Source organism: Schistocerca americana, chromosome X, assembly GCF_021461395.2.
Source record: "Schistocerca americana isolate TAMUIC-IGC-003095 chromosome X, iqSchAmer2.1, whole genome shotgun sequence".
In the NCBI taxonomy this organism is placed as follows: domain Eukaryota; kingdom Metazoa; phylum Arthropoda; class Insecta; order Orthoptera; family Acrididae; genus Schistocerca; species Schistocerca americana.
In genome coordinates, this window is record NC_060130.1 from 755826744 (window position 1) to 755847820 (window position 21077).

The 21077-nt window shown below is 39.7% G+C and overlaps 1 protein-coding gene across 1 annotated transcript in view; it reads left to right on the forward strand.

The window, feature by feature from the left end:
• The window catches only part of LOC124555415 (L-threonine ammonia-lyase), a 215688-nt gene that overhangs the window by 161749 nt on the left and 32862 nt on the right, over positions 1–21077 (forward strand). Inside the window, exons 6-7 of the mRNA XM_047129316.1 lie at positions 3195–3350; positions 11108–11244. Of these exons, the coding sequence (XP_046985272.1) occupies positions 3195–3350; positions 11108–11244 (293 nt within the window). The remainder of the gene's footprint in view (positions 1–3194; positions 3351–11107; positions 11245–21077) is intronic.

The window sequence follows — 21077 nt, forward strand, 5'->3', positions numbered from 1 at the left end:
GATTAAAAAGTAATCATTTGGTAATCAAATGCTCTGTCTCATGTCTATTACCAGACATAACTTTTGGAATGGCATAATAAATAATTGAAGGAATAAATATAACAATTCATCAAATATTAGAGGCACTCAGCTGTCAAAAGTTACATAAACAATTCTGAGAACTTTGCTTATTTTGGTCAAATCCTTTTTCTATTATTTACATTCCACCAGGTCTTTCTGTTACCATATTACGATGCAAAATGGCATGACATTTTGACACCAGGCTGAGAAATCATCATCAGCTGATCCAGTGCACTGAGGCAATGTATTTTTCACTTCCAATTTAACACCAAATGTGTGGAAGGACAAGTATATGGGTGCCAAGATTTACTGATATGTTTGTCATGAAGGATCATGTAGAAATCTATACAGTAGAAACCTCACATGATAATATGGAATCGGGTGGGAGAGGGGGAAGGTTGGGGGGTCTGAAATCCAGTGGTCTCACTTTCAGAGTGCAAGTCTCTAAATATTGATGAGTGCAAGATACCGGTACTATAATTCCTATAACAAAGTGAAAGAATCTGATAATACACTCCTGGAAATTGAAATAAGAACACCGTGAATTCATTGTCCCAGGAAGGGGAAACTTTATTGACACATTCCTGGGGTCAGATACATCACATGATCACACTGACAGAACCACAGGCACATTGACACAGGTAACAGAGCATGCACAATGTCGGCACTAGTACAGTGTATATCCACCTTTCGCAGCGATGCAGGCTGCTATTCCCCCATGGAGACGATCGTAGAGATGCTGGATGTAGTCCTGTGGAACGGCTTGCCATGCCATTTCCACCTGGCGCCTCAGTTGGACCAGCGTTCGTGCTGGACGTGCAGACCGCGTGAGACGACGCTTCATCCAGTCCCAAACATGCTCAATGGGGGACAGATCTGGAGATCTTGCTGGCCAGGGTAGTTGACTTACACCTTCTAGAGCACGTTGGGTGGCACGGGATACATGCGGACGTGCATTGTCCTGTTGGAACAGCAAGTTCCCTTGTCGGTCTAGGAATGGTAGAACGATGGGTTTGATGACGGTTTGGATGTACCGTGCACTATTCAGTGTCCCCTCGACGATCACCAGTGGTGTACGGCCAGTGTAGGAGATCGCTCCCCACACCATGATGCCGGGTGTTGGCCCTGTGTGCCTCGGACATATGCAGTCCTGATTGTGGCGCTCACCTGCACGGCGCCAAACACGCATACGACCATCATTGGCACCAAGGCAGAAGCGACTCTCATCGCTGAAGACGACACGTCTCCATTCGTCCCTCCATTCACGCCTGTCGCGACACCACTGGAGGCGGGCTGCACGATGTTGGGGCGTGAGCGGAAGACGGCCTAACGGTGTGCGGGACCGTAGCCCAGCTTCATGGAGAAGGTTGCAAATGGTCCTCGCCGATACCCCAGGAGCAACAATGTCCCTAATTTGCTGGGAAGTGGCGGTGCGGTCCCCTACGGCACTGCGTAGGATCCTACGGTCTTGGCGTGCATCCGTGCGTCGCTGCGGTCCGGTCCCAGGTCGACGGGCACGTGCACCTTCCGCCGACTACTGGTGACAACATCGATGTACTGTGGAGACCTCACACCCCACGTGTTGAGCAATTCGGCGGTACGTCCACCCGGCCTCCCGCATGCCCACTATACGCCCTCGCTCAAAGTCCATCAACTGCACATACGGTTCACGTCCACGCTGTCGCGGCATGCTACCAGTGTTAAAGAGTGCGATGGAGCTCCGTATGCCACGGCAAACTGGCTGACACTGACGGCGGCAGTGCACAAATGCTGCGCAGCTAGCGCCATTCGACGGCCAACACCGCGGTTCCTGGTGTGTCCGCTGTGCCGTGCGTGTGATCATTGCTTGTACAGCCCTCTCGCAGTGTCCGGAGCAAGTATGGTGGGTCTGACACACCGGTGTCAATGTGTTCTTTTTTCCATTTCCAGGAGTGTATTTTATTACAAGATTCATGGTGTATGTCTTGAGCATGTCACTTCATATTAATATTTAGGAATAATGCTAAGACAGAATATGAAATGGGACAATCATATAAAATCAATATTAGAAAGTGAAAAGTGCATGATAGAATAACCACAGTATGGAAAGGATAGATTGCTACTCACCACATAGAGCAGGCATTGAGTCAGAGACAGTTACAATGAAAAAGACTGTGAAATGGGACGGGCATGTGGGGAGTGTGGTAGGGAAGGCAGATGGTCAACTTTGGTTTATTGTGAGAACTTTGAGAAAGTGTGGTTCATCTGTAAAGGGGACTACATATAGGACGCAAGTGTAACCTATTCTTGAGTACTGCTCAAGTGTTTGGGATCCACTCTAGGTCAGATTAAAGGAAGAAATTGAAGTATTTCAGAGGCAGGCTGCTAGATTTGTTACCAGTAGGTTTGAAAAGCACATAAGTAATATAGAGATACTTCATTATCTCAAATGGGAATCCTTGGGGGAAAGGTGATGCTCTTTTTGAGCAACACTAATGAGGAAATTTAGAGAATTGGCACTTGAAACTAGAGCATAACAATTCTACTGCTGCCAACATACATCTCCCATAAGGACCACAAAGATAAGATAGGAGAAATTAGGGTTCATACAGTGGAATGTATACAGTCATTTTTCCTTATTTGTGAGTGGAACAGGAAAGGAAATGACTAGTAGTGGTCCAGGGTACCCTCTGACATATACTGCATGGTGGTCTGTGGAGTATGTCTGTAGATGTAGATGACAAATTAGTAAAGATATTATGGATTCTACACATTAATGTGGTGGGATCTTATGTTGTGACATGATGATAAAATGAGGGCATCATCAGGTAAGCATTTTAAAACTAACAAGAATACTGGATTTTAAGTTTCTCTGACTTTGTAGCAATATATTATGAATAAGTTTCACAAAGACTCCATATGTACACTCATCTGATGTAGCTTAAAAACAATTATCACACAGTTATATAATCAACAACATAAAATTATCCACTCTTTTTGTTTGTACTCAGTATTTCAGTACCTATTATTGGATTTTTATGAATTCCCTGTGACTCATTTTCATTTCAGATCTTAGGTCCTTTAACAGTTTTATATACTACAACCTTTTATTTTTATTTGGACCTCTGTTGATAAAATTTATTGATCTGCCATAGGGAGTGGAGTCAGAAAAGTGTGCCAGTTTTTCAAGTGCTTTGAAATCAAAGAAACCAGTGTACACACCAATTCAGTCCACCTTGGCAGATGGTCTTGCTGTCCCAAAGGTGGGATACAATGCATTTGTAACTGCTGCTCCACTGATTGACAAAATGGTGAGTAGTCATTTGGATTGTTTCAAACTGTATGACTGGAACAATCTACATAATAACCAGTACTGTTCATAGTATTTTATTAGTTCAATATTACACTGATGATCTGACTACAGATATCATTTTTTATGTATTATCTAGGGACAATAAATTATTTACTTGATTCATAGTAAAACTGTTTATTGAAAAGTTCAAAAATGAAAAATGGTGTGCAACTAAATTAAGACAAAAAAACTCATACTTACCAAATGACGACAGACATATGCACACACCAAGAAGAAAAGAATTATGATAACAACACTAAAAAAAGAAAATTTTTCAGTGTCTGAGAAGATAGAAGGGGAAAAACATCAGAAATGAGGAAGTGGAAAACTGAGTACAGAAATCAAGATGTGGCATAAAAGGACAGCAACATTTAATAAAAAGACAAGAAGAAACAAATGAATGGTTCAGGAGAAAAATACACAAAACATTTAAGAGGGTCATAAAATGAAGATGACTGAGTATTAAATTAGTGGCCAAAGTAATGAGGCAGAGTGAAAATGAAGTGAGAGAGGAATCAAGAGCTAGACAGTAACAACAGTGATTAATATAAAGTGGCCACTTCAAGTAGAACACAATGATTTTTTCAACAGACAACAGTTGTTTCCATCCTCCAACCTTTTTTTCTTTTGGATTCAACTTAAGACTACAGGGTAGTGAGAACTGCATACATGTTGTGGAGCAGCTGCCCTGCAAGTTCCCAGGTACTGATGCTGAGTGGATGAATTCAAACCATCTGTGTTGTGAAGCTATTACCAAGGACATTGTCATTGCATTGCAGAGTGCACTCAATAATAGCTCAATTGGTTTTACCAGTATAGATTTCTTGTAGCCATCATGCCTATGTGGAGAGGAAACAGAGGCTTCATGTCAGCTAAAGTACTATAGAACATACTGCATCTCATATTCAGATTTCTCTGGTGGCAGACCACTACATGAATTTACACTATTTGGGAACAAAATGAACACTTTGGTGGCTAAATACAGACTGATTCAGATAGACAGTTATAAACGGATGATGAAATGCTGACTCACATGTAGTAACTGTAAAATTTGAATGCTGACTTCAGACTGCCTGTGGCACTGTGCATCATGCTTATTTATAGATGAGCATAATATTATAAATCACAAAATATTGATGCACAGACTGTTACATTTTGAATATTAACACCAAAATCAGGAAAATTAAGACACAAAAATACAATAGGTAATGACATAAATTTAACTAATACCTGTATAACTAGAAAATGGCAAAAATAATAAATAATACTTTATGAGGTTCATTTTAATGTACATAGGGATTCTCAAAGCCTACCAAAACTTTCAAGAAAGTGAAACGTTCCAATTTGTTTAATTAAAAAACTAAAAAGTTATTTTGTTGTAAATAGGAACTTTTGGAATCAGTAAAACCAGTGCTGCAAGACTACAGTATTGAATTTTGAAAATAGTCACAATTCAAGAGTGAAACTAACTAAAACACAAAAAGTTTGAATACAAGTATGTTTTGGCATACAATTTTTTTTGGAGAAAGTAAAATGTTTGCTGAAAAGATGAGACTGGGGTCTTTTAAATGAGATATGCTAATTTAGAAATGAACAGCTATTTGCCCACTGAAAATTTCTCCTTCACAAGATTTGTACATATTGTAAACCACAAATGTTTCTTTCAACATAATGTATCTAGAAGCATCAAATGTATTACCATCATCAGTCGTCAGGAAACTATCCAGTGAATAACAAATTTTGATGAAATACAGTATTAATGAAAAATTGGCTATTTTGTGTGCCTATCATAAATGCACCATCAACAAAATGGGATCAAATAAAGAAAAAAATGTATTAATGTCAGTAGTGTATGAGAACTCTTTAGCAAATTATACAGTTATTATTCATTAATTATAGACATGGCAATGGCAAATTCTATGTTGATAATTCTTTTCCCCATCTCAAACTATATTTACAAAATTTTATTGTATATATTAAGCAGAGGTGATAATGTCTACTCTTTCTTCAAAACAAGAAAATTATTTAAACTTTCTGGCAGATTAAAACTGTGTGCCAGACCAAGACTCAAACTCAGGGCCTTTCCCTTTCGAGGGCAAGTGCTCTGTTGAGTGAGCTACTCAAGCACGATTCATGACCCATCCTCACAGATTTACTTCTGCCATTACCTCATCTTCTACCCTCCAAAATTCTCAGAAGTTCTCCTGCAAAATTTACAAGACTAGCACTCTCAGAAGGAATGATATAGAGGAGCCATGGCTTAGCCACACCTGGGGGGTGTTTTCAAAATGAAATTCTCACTCTGCAGTGGAGTGTGCTTAGTTTGTAGAGCACTAGCCCATGGAAGGCGAAGGTCCTAAGTTCGAGTCTTGGTCCAGCACACAGTTTTAAACGTCCAGGAAGTTTCATATCAGCACACCCTCTGCTGCAGGGTGAAAATTTCATTCTGGAGAAAATGATTCATCAAGTTTATAATGACAGATGGTTGGCTGCAACATATATATCTAAAAGGTATCTGAATCAGTAGTATGAACCATATTTAATCAAATTGCTTTGACAATTGCTGCAAGGGAAATAAAATGGTTTAAGTTTACTTTTGAAACTTGTTCATTTTGCTTTATTTTATGTAATTTGATAGGTTGTATTATAATTTAAATGCAATGTGTAAACTTATTTATGATAGCATGCTACTCTGGGCTGAATCATGTGGATAATGTAGGTGCTTTCTATGTTATAGCTACACAAATATTTGTTTTCCCATAATCTTGAGGTGTTTAAAAGATGATCTTGTTCAAACAGGTTGGATTGCGTAGTAAGCCAAGTAGACTTTATTTATTTTTATTTCATATACTTTGTACATGTTTTATTCATAGAATACTAAGTTCCTCAGCAGTGTACAGTCAACCTCTGCTGTGAAATGAATGTAAATGTGCATAGTGGCATAAGCCATTTGTGGTTGCAACATACATTGTTTCAACTTTAATTCTGTTTCCTATTGCTACTGAGTTGCTCAGTATGCTCTTTACTGGATGACTGGCATTTATTTGCAGGCAGAGTAATGCTGTTACATTTATCACTAATACAGACTGGCTACTGTTGAACTACGTTGGTGCAGTCATCGGCTGTGTACCACTTTTAGACTCATGAGCCAATACACGTGGTTCTTTATCAACCTCATTTAGCAGCTTCTAGTCTTAATTCTCTCCATGTTGGCATTTAAGTAGTTGGTTAGTGAATGATTTCTCTTGCATGATAGCTGAAAAACTTTGCTTATGGATTTGTTCATATTGTTTTCATCAGCATTCAGGGACTATAGCATCCCATAAATAAGAATATATATGCCACACAGTGCTGTTGACATCTGTTGGTTCTTTACCTTCCCCATATGGGCCAGCATACATCCCTCATATGGAAGGAATGGTAACACCTTCTTAGGTCTGTGTTTCAAAAAGTCTCAGCAAGAAAGTATCAACTATCAAGCTGGGAAAGTATGGTCATGAAAGATGCACTCAGTTACTTCTGAAGAAAACTCTAACAGATTTTTTTAAAAAAAATTACAGAATTGAGCTAAAAAAATTTGGAGCTATCAGAGTAGCAAACTCAGAAAGTGACTTCTATAGTATGGCTGTTGAGGAGATTTCTCCATTTAATTGGCCACCGATGTGAATTTAATGATTTCCACACTTAATAAGGCACTGGCCTGAAGGAGACAATGGCAACAGCCTAAACAGTTAATAAAGTAGGTAAGAGGCAATATTGTTAACTTGTTTGTATGTAAAAACTCAGACGATGCAGATTTGTGTGGTCAGTTTGTCTGATTTCAACAAACCCTTGCTATATGCCATTGTTTGTACCATGGTGCTCATATATCCAAGTGGAGTAGGAGTGCTGCTCTGGTATGCTTTTGGAAACATTCTGAACATGGTGGTGACACATGCCAGACCTCTTGTGTTGACTCATATGTGTAGGCTCTTTCTTCCAATGCCTCTTAAGATGTTCATACTCTACAATGAGGGTGATCGTGCAATGAACTAGAAATCTGAACTGTCCTACAGTTTATCTGCACCCACTCATGGCATTCAATAAAAATGTTGGTTGGGTGCCTGAGCTATTTCAAATGACTGCACTATTCATAAAATCTAATCAAGAGAAAGATTCTCAAATTTCAATGCCTCTTTGAAAATTTCCAGACTGGGAGATAACTGTACAATACTATCTTATATTAAGGGATCTGCATAGAAATATTCACAGTCTGGATTTTTATGCATGAAACTATTCTTTCTATGGTGTTCTTGTAAGTTGGTAATCAACAAACTACTATAACTGGCCAGGTTGTTTATTCTACTGATGAAGTTATAATCTAATGACTACAACAGGATATTTTTGTAAAAAAGCAGATGATAGTTCACACATTTCCCTAAATGATAGTACTACTTCTACAGACAAGGAGGTAAACCCTCTGAGCAGGAATATATGTTTCAGAGAGGCTTGGGAAAGAAACAGTGAGTGCTGTAAGCTATTGTCCAAAAGCTTTGAAATGTTTTATTTTCTCACTGCAACATTAAAAGCTCATTCATTATCCTACAAAACTTCCTTTTTCTTTCATTAACCGTTTATCAAAGTGTCAGTTCACAGTTTTTTCATGATATCATTGAAACAGTACAAACTACAAAAACATTTAAGCACATAAAACCCTTTTGGAAATCCATGCTGTTTTGATGACATCACCAGAAAACTCTCTTCCAAAACTGATAATATGAAAAATGCTTAAGGAAAGAAAATGGATATCTGTAGGAAAATGGATAAATTTTCAATGTTTCAGTGAGTGGAAAAATAATTTTTCTTATATTATAACTTTGAATAGAATATGGTGTTGTGGGTTGGCAAGAGTGCCAACCCAGTACTACTAGAGGAAGCCGAAAGGCACACGTTTTAGCTCACGCAGACTGGCGTGAGGTCTGGAACAGGTCAAGGAAATTAGACTTTAGCAAAAAAACGTATGTTGCTGCTGGAATACTTAACTTTAATCCATAAATGGTGAACATCACTCTTGATGGTACATTATTCATAATCTCAATAGTAACTGGTAATGGCGCCTTGCTAGGTCGTAGCAAATGACGTAGCTGAAGACTATGCTAACTATCGTCTCGGCAATTCTGAGCGTATTTTGTCAGTGAACCATCACTAGCAAAGTCAGTTGAACAACTGGGGCGAGTGCTAGGAAGTCTCTCTAGACCTGCAGTGTGGCAGCGCTTGGTCTGCAATCACTGATAGTGGCAACACGCGGGTCTGACGTATACTAATGGACCGCAGCCGATTTAAAGGCTACCACCTAGCAAGTGTGGTGTCTGGCGGTGACACCACATGCGGCACTGCAGTTGGTAATGCCTACATAACACAAGTATTGAGCACAGTTGTTAAATCAGTTACTGCTGCTACAAAGGCAGCTTATCAAGACTTAAGTGAGTTTGAAAGTGATGTTGTAGTCAGTGCATGGATGATGGGACACAGCATCTCTGAGGTAGCGATGAAGTTGGGATTTTCTTGTATGACCACTTCATGAGTGTACTGTGAATATCAAGAATCTGATAAAACATCAAATCTCAAACTTTGCTGTAGCCGGAAAAAGATCCTGCAAGAACAGGACCAACAATGACTGAAGAGAATTGTTCAATGTGAAAGAAGTGCTGCCTTCAACAAATCGCTGCAAATTTCAATGCTTGGCCATCAACAAGTGTCAGCATGCAAACCATTCAATGAAAAATCAGTATGGGCTTTCGGAGCTGAAGGCCCACTCATGTACCCTTGATGATGGTATGACACAAAGCTTTATGTCTTGCCTGGGCCATAAACACCAACATTGGACTGTTGATGACTGGAAACATGTTTCATTTCAAATTGTATCAAGTGGATGGATGGATCCTGCATGTCAGCAGGAGACTATTCAAGTGGGTGGAGGCATTGTAATGGTGTGGGGCATGTGTAGATGGAGTGATATGAGACCCTTGATACATCTCGATATGACTCTGACAGGTAACATGTACATAAGTATCCTGACTGATCACCTGCATCCATTCATGTGCATTGTGCATTCCAACAGACTTGGGCAATTCCAGTAGGGCAATGTGACATGCCACATGTCCAGAATTCCTACAGAGTGACTCCAGGAACACTCTCCTGAGTTAAAGCACTTCTGTTGGCCACCCAACTCCCCAGACATGAACATTATTGAACATATCTGGGATGCCTTGCAACGTGCTGTTCAGAAGAAATCTCCACCCCCTCATACTCTTATGGCTTGTGGATTTATGGACAGCCCTGCAGGATTCATGGTGTCAATTCCCTGCAGCACTACTTCAGACATTAGTCAAGTCCATGCCACGTCATGTTGTGGCATTTCTGCATGCTCGCAGGGGCCCTACACAATATTAAGCAGGTGTTCCAGTTCCTTTGGCTCTTCAGTGTAAATGCTGTAAAAGCCACATTACACATGAGCCAAAACATTAGGCATTTCCCAGTGTGAGATGCACATGACCTGATGGCACTATGGGCACATGACGTGCTAAGGAAAGCATATAAACACAATAGAGACAAATGAGGAATCATTCTAGTGAAGACACAGGCTACAAACGGGGAAATCCACAAATGTAAGTAAGTTTGACAGAGGCTAGATGTTATGGCACAATGCCTGGGTATGAACATTCCAGAAACAGTGAAGCTGGTTACTTGTTTAAGTGCTACAGTCATTAGCATCTGTGGAAAGTAGTTGAAGGACAGAGAAACCATGACCAGATGAGAAGCTATTGGATTTTCATGCCTCATCACAGAATGTGGAAGTTGGAGGCTTGCACACTCTGTGAAGCAGGACAGGTGGCAGTGAGGCAGATGACAGGGTACAATACCAGTGTGGGTGTAAGTGATTTAGAGCACACCATTCATTGCACATTGTTGAACATTATGCTCTGCAGCAAATGACCCATATATGTTCCTATGTTGACCCAACACCATCATCAGTTAAGATTCCAGTGAGCATGAGATTATCAAGATTAGTCACAGGTCATTGGAAATGTCAACCGGATGGATGAATTCTCTTACTTGTTACACTAGGTTGATGGTCATGTGTGGATACACTGTCAAGCAGGTGAACAGCTGCTCAGATGCATACACACAAGCTGCTAGAGGTATTATGCTAATGAAGGACATTCATCTCAGCTGTGATGGTACCTGTGGTAGTAATCAAAGGCACCATGACAGCTGTGGAGAACATTAACTTTACTGTGGACCATCAACTTCCCTTTATGCTTGATATTTTCCTGAACTGTGATGATGTCTTCTAGCAGGATACCTGTCTGCATTATAAGGCCAAAATCAAGATACAGTGGTTTGAGAAGCATGACAGTGATCTCATGTTGATGTCTTGGACACCAAATTTGCCTGATCTAAATGTAGTGAAACACATCTGGGAAGCTATCTGGTGCTACCTTAATGTCCAAAAACCTCCAACCCATAATTTAAGGGAATTGTGTGACCTGTACATAGACATCTAGTGTTGTATATCTTTGAATTTTTACGAATGCCGTGTTGAATCCATGCCATGCATTGCTGTATTACACTTCAAAGATGGGCAAACATGCCACTAAGCAACCGATCATAACATTTTGGTTTGTTAGTGTATTGCCCTTGAACATTTGTTCTAAGATGACAACATAATTTTAGGTAGTTGTGAAGGAAGAATGGATTGCTGTTGCCATCTTGCGGCTTGTGGAGTTAGAAAAATGTGTTGTGGAAGGTGCTGGGGCAGCTGGACTAGCAGCAATACTTGCAGGTCACTTACCTGAATATAAAGGCAAGAGGTTAGTGATAACTTAGTAGTAGTAATTTAATTGTGAAGGGATAATTTTACAATGCTTTAGGATATGTCAGATTAATACAAGAAAAACTTAAGTCATATGTGTGAATATATACAGGGTGTTTCAAAAATGACCGGTATATTTGAAACGGCAATAAAAACTAAACGAGCAGCGATAGAAATACACCGTTTGTTGCAATATGCTTGGGACAACAGTACATTTTCAGGCGGACAAACTTTCGAAATTACAGTAGTTACAATTTTCAACAACAGATGGCGCTGCAAGTGATGTGAAAGATATAGAAGACAACGCAGTCTGTGGGTGCGCCATTCTGTACGTCGTCTTTCTGCTGTAAGCGTGTGCTGTTCACAACGTGCAAGTGTGCTGTAGACAACATGGTTTATTCCTTAGAACAGAGGATTTTTCTGGTGTTGGAATTCCACCGCCTAGAACACAGTGTTGTTGCAACAAGACGAAGTTTTCAACGGAGGTTTAATGTAACCAAAGGACCGAAAAGCGATACAATAAAGGATCTGTTTGAAAAATTTCAACGGACTGGGAACGTGACGGATGAACGTGCTGGAAAGGTAGGGTGACCGCGTACAGCAACCACAGAGGGCAACGCGCAGCTAGTGTAGCAGGTGATCCAACAGCGGCCTCGGGTTTCCGTTCACCGTGTTGCAGCTGCGGTCCAAATGACGCCAACGTCCACGTATCGTCTCATCCGCCAGAGTTTACACCTCTATCCATACAAAATTCTAACGCGGCAACCCCTCAGCGCTGCTACCATTGCTGCATGAGAGACATTCGCTAACGATATAGTGCACAGGATTGATGACGGCGATATGCATGTGGGCAGCATTTGGTTTACTGATGAAGCTTATTTTTACCTGGACGGCTTCGTCAATAAACAGAACTGGCGCATATGGGGAACCGAAAAGCCCCATGTTGCAGTCCCATTGTCCCTGCATCCTCAAAAAGTGCTGGTCTGGGCCGCCATTTCTTCCAAAGGAATCATTGGCCCATTTTTCAGATCCGAAACGATTACTGCATCACGCTATCTGGACATTCTTCATGAATTTGTGGCGGTACAAACTGCCTTAGACGACACTGCGAACACCTCGTGGTTTATGCAAAATGGTGCCCGGCCACATCGCACGGCCGACGTCTTTAATTTCCTGAATGAATATTTCGATGATCGTGTGATTGCTTTGGGCTATCCGAAACATACAGGAGGCGGGGTGGATTGGCCTCCCTATTCGCCAGACATGAACCCCTGTGACTTCTTTCTGTGGGGACACTTGAAAGACCAGGTGTACCGCCAGAATCCAGAAACAATTGAACAGCTGAAGCAGTACATCTCATCTGCATGTGAAGCCATTCTGCCAGACACGTTGTCAAAGGTTTCGGGTAATTTCATTCAGAGACTACGCCATATTATTGCTACGCGTGGTGGATATGTGGAAAATATCGTACTATAGAGTTTCCAGACCGCAGCGCCATCTGTTGTTGAAAATTGTAACTACTGTAATTTCGAAAGTTTGTCTGCCTGAAAATATACTGTTGTCCCAAGCATATTGCAACAAACGGTGTATTTCTATCGCTGCTCATTTAGTTTTTATTGCCGTTTCAAATATACCGGTCATTTTTGAAACACCCTGTACATGTATGTTTAATGAGGAAAGGACTGCTGGTTGGCCATGACCTTGTTAAAGGAATCATCCCAGTATTTGCCTTAAGTGCTTTTGGAAAACCATAGAAAACCTCAATTAGGATGCTTTGACAGAACATTAATCTCCATCCTCCTGAATCTGAAGTCAGTGCTTAACAAATGCATTACCTCAGCTATACATAATTTGCAGCGCTCTCGTGTTTATGTCTATACATAGTGGAACAAGTTGACTTAGTAACATAAAAAATATTAATACACTGTCCATTTAGTCTGTTTCTGTACTATATGAAGCAGCAGTACTTTCAAGTATTCCAGTAATGGTAAATAATATGATGATGTTTCAATGTAAAACAGCATATTTCTCCCTTCTTTGCTAGAATGATCACCATGCACAAAATCAATCACTTAATTCTATAAACTGCCAGATTTTTTGGCAGCACATCAAACTACTGCAGTTTTTTATCTGACACAATATAATTTAAGAAAAGAAAGTATTTTTCTCCAGGTAATCTGTTTTCACTAATAATATTTGTACTTTAAAAGTACGACTTACTAAGAGCAACTGCATTTCCATGACTGCAGCAGTGGAAAGTCTCAGGTTGTCCAACTAGGAGATTTGATAGCTGAGTAATTGTTGATTTTCTTTAATGCTTTAATGACACCAGAATATTAGGATTTGAAGAGTATTGATTCTGTTAATATCTGGAAAAGAGCGTATATAGAACAGAGATAGCACAGTTGCCAAATAAAGAAAAATTTTATTAAAGGACTTATTAGATTCAATGTACATTATTATAGATATTCCTCAGAGGAGCATCTTATAAGTAACATTGTTTTTAATGTAAACTGCTCAAAGTTCTGTCCCTCTTGCATATATGTGAATGTGTGTTGCCTTAGATTCAGGGGACCAGGGGATGAAAGAATAATGGAACTAACAAAAACATTTTACTGTGGAGTAAAAACAAAATAACAACCAAAATAAATGCAAACAGTCCATATACAAACTGCTAGTACTCACTGTCCAATGAACACAATATTTCAGCAAACATTTCATCTTCATCTGATGAACTGATGTCTAGGAGATAAGTGGATGACTTATGTTCTCTCCCCTCATTTCTCCAGAATGATGTTTCATATGCTCTCAGCACCTGATGGTGTATGCTGCAGCTGTAGAGGTCGTTTAGGTGGCATAGTTTTTGGCACACCACCTTCTCAGCAGTCACTTTGTTATGTATGATGAATACCACATCCCTTTCCTTAACCATACTGAGTTGGGTTCCCAGGTCTTGTTGAGAATGTAACCAGTGTTGCAGTTTATTGGTTGGTGCTTGTTTCATATCTGATTTGGGTGACTTCTTTTATGACAAGTTCCAACATTTGTATTTTGTGTCAAATTTGTGCTACAGTCATATTCCATACTGTGTAATTCAGAAAAATATTCTCTGCAGTAATTGACTTGCTTGGCTGTAGTGAACACGTATGCCACCCATGCTCATCACAGTGATCTTTGACTGCGTAAAACATATGATCTACATGCTTCTTTCTTCATTGGCAGGGAATCTGGGATACATCAGGAGGTGGTGGGGGAGGCAGACAAAGATAGATAGATAGATAGATAGATAAATAGATAGATAGAGATAGAGAGAGAGAGAGAGAGAGAGAGAGAGAGAGAGAGAGAGAGAGAGAGAGAGAGATTGGGGTTTAATGTCTCAACAGCATTTATGTCATTAGAGTTGGCCCAGCTTTTCATGAACCAAGTATGGAATGCTGCCTCAGAGATTTTGGGTGAGGGAATGTAAGTTACCTGCGTGTCCCAAAGAAGTTAGTTCATCAGTTCACCTGTTGATGGCAACAGGATTGCTCATTGAAATACTGTGCTCATTAGGCATTGAGTACTGGCAGTACACTCATGGACTGTTCTCTCAGAAAATACGCTGAGAAATTCTAACAAACCACAAAATAAAAGCTGTTTGTTTGGAAGTATACATCAGTGAAATCAAACTCTATTTTGATCCTCCCTATGCATGGACTCTTCTTTGGATGCTGTCAACAAGGTATTTGAGATTTTGCCACTGAGGTCTGTCCCTTCCTTTCACAACGCCTCTGCTGAGGTTGTCCAGTGTACGACAAGGGTTACTGCAATGTTTACAGCTGGTCCTGAAGCATGCTTAACTTGTTTCACATAAGCAGATACCACAGACCATTTCATTTTATTGATTCCTGTTTGCTGGTGAAAGGTATTCATAAGTTTCAAATGATTTACTTGTGCATTAACCTCTTGAGAGACTAATTATTTACTAAAAGATTGCTAGATCTGGACAGTAGGTTAGAGCTCCTGTTCCCTTAGCACACAGCACCCAAAGTACCCTTGATAGCGATGAGAAGTATCCAACATTTATACATGATATCAACCCAAAACAAGACTGACCACCCCCTTGTTGAACATGTGGTACAGCATCTCAAAGACATACATCTCCTTCTATGACAGTCATCAAGTAACAAACAAATCCTGCATTCAACTGTGAAAATATGCTCACACCACCGATCCAGATTCCATTCAAAGTGTTTCTTTGCCCTCCTTCTTTGTGCATCATGGTGCTGACAGGCTTGTACTGGATGTTTAGATGCCACATTGATCATATGGAGATGGGTCCATACTCTTTGAACTGACACAGCCCTCCCAGTTGTCTCAAAAAAAGTCAGTGCACAATTCTATCACATTCTCATTATAGTACTTAGAAGTTTGTATTATTCCATCCTAGTCAGTATGCAGTGAAGTTAAACATCAGAAAAAGTAAGTGCATTTTAGGACTAAATGTTTACCTTTTTTGCACTACTTAATTATCATTGGGTGGAAATAATTACAAACAAAATAGATTTTGCTTATCTTTCCCTCTTGTTTCTTGCTCATTGTCTGAGGACAGGCTTGTTATATGATGACTGAAACACACTTATATGCCTTTTTCATCATTTATTAACAACAGGTGAACTGTTCATGAGACTTTCTACAGACAAGTGATGAAAATGACAGACAACTTCAGATGCGTGGCATAGTATCTTTTAAGTAATAAGTTAGTCATAGACTAACTGGATGGTATCGTTACATGTCAAAATCTGAACATAAACTTGTAGAATACGTGTATAGCACCTACATTTATAATCTCACTTTTCCTGTCTTTTTTTCTAAACTGAAACATTTTAATTTCAATAATTTAACAATCAGCACATTAATTTTGACAAAATTATACCTTTTTAGAAACCTGGAAATTAGAGTATTAAGGTTAGAAGGCTGTAGTAATGATTACTGAAACCTTTTTCAATTTCACAAAAGAATATTATAGAGAGCAAAAGTTTATATCATCAATGAGTTTTTAAGCAAACTAATCATATTTCTTTAAATAAATTTTTTTAACAAAACAAACTACTTTATTACAATAACAATAAAAACCGAATAATAAAGTTTAAACTGAAACATCTTTACTAAAATTTTGACAATTTCTGGAACATTTTGTGTAAAGGACTCACAGTGAAATAGCATTGATTCTCACTGTAGGATAATGGCAAAGTTTTGTATACTAAACTGGTACAGATATGTGATACATAATGCACACAGACGCACACACAAATAACATGAAAAAGATGGTGTTTTTTCCAGTAAATTCACTGCTTAAGTTTCAGATGGTAGTACATTACAAGAAACTGAAAGTCACCAAATACAAATGTGAAAGTATAACACTGTTTATGAATATCAGAGAAACAAATAAAAACTTTTTAATTGATTATTACAACATTACCTCTTCAATTAATAAATGTTTAACACTTTCACAATCTTTTATCTCCAAGATATTCATTCTTGACAACAGAAAGTAGCTGTCTTATCAAAGTTGCTTCTAGTGAGTGGCTTGGTGGGAATGTTTGCTAGCTGATCTACAGAGCAGACATATCCCAAGTTAAAGATTCCCATTTCTATGAAGGCTTTAAAGTAACATATGAGACTGCTGATCAGTCTACCAAATTAAAAAATACTAAGAAATAAGGAGCCTCCTCATTGTACATACAAATAAAAGAGCTCACAGATATGGCAGCTTCACCTAGTTTAACACCAAAACCTGTGGCTGATTTATGAGTAAGAGCACCTCCTGCAAAAGGATATTCCCACTCCTGGGATAATATAAGTTGTAAGAGCCCTTTAGGTACCGTAAGATTGTCTCCACAGCATTACAGTGTATATCTTCTAGTTTTTCAAGGTGCTGACTAGCATTGTGCACTACAAAAGTGATGTCAAATCTAGTTGCCCCAGATAGACAGTGTGAGCTTTCAAGAGCTTGGAGCACTGATAATTTTTTGACCGAGTCCCAGCACAGAATACAAATGACCACAGTCATCCAGTATTGCCACAGCATTACCATTCTCCATGTTCCAGCAATGAGTTGAGATCTCACATACTTCAGAAGGATTTATAGTGAAACACCTGTCAGATCCAAAATATATTAATATAGGTGTCCCACAGGGGAGTGTATTAGGCCCAATTCTTTTTCTTAATTAGATAAATGATTTCCCATAATATTGGATGTGGAGAAAAATATACTGTTTGCTGATGACAGCAACACAGTGATCACAGATAAAACTCTAACACAATTGACAGAAAAGGCTAATGCAGCCCTCAGAGGTGTCCACAACTGATCACTGAAAAATAAAGTAACTCTAAACATGAAGAAAACTAATTGTATGTACTTCCAGCTGATGCTAGATTAAAAATTAATGATGATCTATTAGAACATTTAATCGACACCAAATTCTTGGGGTTGAAGGTAAATTGTCAGTTGAAATGGAATGAACATGCAAAAGCTTGGGGTTGAAGGTAAATTGTCAGTTGAAATGGACTGAACATGTAAAAGCTTTGGCAAGGAGACAGTATGTTATGCTTTGTGAATAATTGCACTAGTTTACAATATTTCAGATTCAGAGCTCTTGTAAAGATAAGTGTTTAACTGAATAATAACAATTAATTAAGGCAATATTACATCATAAATAAGTAAATTAATAAATGCAAGGCTTCCCAGATACCTGTGGAAGCTCACAAGAGCTACACAAAATGGCTACTATTGACTTAGAGCTAGTCAGACTCAATATTGCTATAACAGCACTGCAGGAAACCAGACTACCAGAAGAAGGCTCAATATGGGAAGAAAACTAGAGTTTTTTCTGGAAGGGTAAAGACATTGCTAGCCCCAGACAGTACGGAATCGGTTTTGCTGTCCTCAACGACTTGTTGTGTTGTACCGAAAACCCGATTGGGATCTCAGAAGGCATTATGGCTCTGCATTTCACAACAAATAGTGGACCACTGATGCTGACATCTGTATATGCACTAACACTTTCCTCAACTGCAGATGCCAATGATCAGTTTTATCAACAACTCAGTGATGTGGTACAAGGAGTGCGCTCTGGCGCCCATCTATGCATCCTTAGAGATTTCAATGCTCACATTGGTAGTGATTTTGCCACTTGGCCTGTCTGCCTAGGCAAACATAGAGTGGGCAATATGAATGAAAATGGCCTATGGTTGCTTGAGTTCTGTACAAAGTATCAGCTGTGTGTCACCAATACATATTTTAAAGGCAAACTGAACCACATGGTTTCCTGGATGCACCCCCGCTCAAAACGCTGACATCAGCTAGATCTTATTCTAACTAAAAGGAAAGATCTGTCTTACTTTCTACATAAATTTTCTTTCCTTAGTCAGACTGTGACATGGCTCATGCACTAGTAGTGACAAAAGTGCACTTCGTGACTAAAAAGTTTCACTCTGCCAGAACACCTTGCAAAAGAAAAATTAATCTTTGCCAAGCAAGAAACACTGCTGCAGTAGAAGTATTTAGTGATGAGATAGGAAAAGAGGTGGATCCCTGGAACCCAGCTGCTCCTATTTCTGAAGACTGGAAGATAAAATTGCTTCTTACCATTGTGGCTGGAAATGTATTCGGTAATCTGGAAGCAAAATCCCAGGATTGGTTCATCGAGAATGTAGATGTCTTGAAACCTCTCCTTGAGGCTAAGCGACAGGCCACTGTCATCTGGTATAAAAACCCATGGAATTCTACACACAGGGAGCTAAGGAAAGCAAAGGCAGCTGTTCAGTGCACTGCCTGCAACTTCATCAATTCCTATTGGGAGCAGCTTTGCACTGACATGCAGGAGTGTTTCAGTGCTGACGACATTGGTGGTGTGTACTCAGGCATCAAACTGGCCATTGGACCCATTCCAAAGAAGAGTGTACCACTCAAGGAAATAGATGGAAAAGTCACCACAGATTGAAATTGTCAATTGCACCATTGGGTAGAAAATTACTCCAGCCTCTACTCACATTCCATCAACATTAGTCCAAACACAATGGGTGAAATTTCTCAGATGACACCTTACCATGACTTAGATTTCATGCCTACTATGGAGGAGCTTCAAAGAGCAATTGCACAGTTTAAATGTGGGAATTGCTCTGGCAAAGACAACATTTCCACAGAAATTGTAAAACTTAGGCCAGTTTTTCCACTGCTTTTCAACCTCTTACTGAAATGTTGGGCTGAGGGTACTGTGCCACAAGACATGCATGATGCCAATATTGTTAATATATACAAAGGCAAAGGTGATCATGGCGATTGTAACTGTCACTGTGGAATCTCACTTCTGAGTATACCTAGAAAAATATTTGCCTATGTGGTGTTGGGCAGATTTCAGAAGCTTGCTGAGTGCATGTACCCTGAGGAACAATTTGGATTTGTCCCTAACAATCTACAGTTGATATGACCTTCACACTCTGGAAAATTTGGGTGCCGCCAGCAGAAAGCCCCTCTGTTCATTGCCTTTATCAACCTAAACGATTCTATTGACACAGTCAGCAGAGAAGGACTGTATGCAGTACTTTTGAAGATAGGGTGTCCTCCAAAGCTCTTAAAGATGATCATGGCTTTTCACAAAGATATGGAAGGTGCTATGGTCTTCAACGGAATCACATCTGACCTGTTTGCTGTGAAAAGAGGGGTTCATCAAGGCTGTGTATTGGCTCCCACTCTGTTGAATATTTTTTTCTCAGCACTCCTCAAAGTTGCTTTTGGTGAAACTAACCTCTATACCAGAGCTGATGGGAAGCTCTACAACATTTCTCTACCCAGATCCAAGTGCTTCCGAGAGGACTTGCTTGTAAATAGCCTTTTATTTGCTGATGATGCTGCATTTGTTGCGCATACTCAAGATGATCTGCAAGAGCTTGTGGGTAAATTCTCTACTGCATGCAAGCTCTTGTCCATAAACGTAAAGAAGACAGTTGTCTTGGCACAAGGATACATAGATTCACCTGTCATCAAACTGGATGGTTCCTTGTTGAAGGTAGTCAATAAATTCTGCTATCTTCGTTCAATTACATCAGAAGATCTCTCTCTCAATGACAAGATAAATGCATGAATATCAAAGGCTGCCAGCACTTTCAGAAAGTTCTGCACACAAGAATCGGATATCAAACATCTTACATTGTCGACAAAAATACTTGTGCGTCAATCATGTGTGCTGAGTACTCTCCTGTATGGAGCTGAGACTTGGATATCATATGCCAAGCAGGAACGAAAGCTCAACGCCTTTCACCTGCAGTGCTTACGAAGCATCTTGGGAACATCATGGAAGGATCATGTGACAAATGATATGGTTCTGAAAACTGCAAAACAACAAAGTATCACTGCCATGCTCGAGCAACATCGCCTGCAGTGGTTAGGGCATCTGCTTCATATGGACCACTCCCGTCTGCCCAGGTGCACATTACTTAATGAAATAGCAGCAGCAAAGAGACCTCATGGAAGACCTTCACTACGCTTTAGGGATTGCATCAATCATCATATGTGCACATTCAATATTGACAGTTACAAGTGGGAGCAACTCGCTGACAGTCGCAGCAAATGGAGGAAACTGACTGCAGATGGAACAAAATGCACGACCAAGTATGGCTTAACATCTTAGCTGCAAAATGATCATGCAGACATGAGCTTATGACTAACCCTCCTGCTGGAGTGACTAATATTTGCCTCATGTGTGGGTGCCAAGTCAGCTCTCACCTCAGACTTCTGAACCACTAGTGAAAATGTCTCCAGGATGCCACTTGAATCTTCTGACAGGAAAC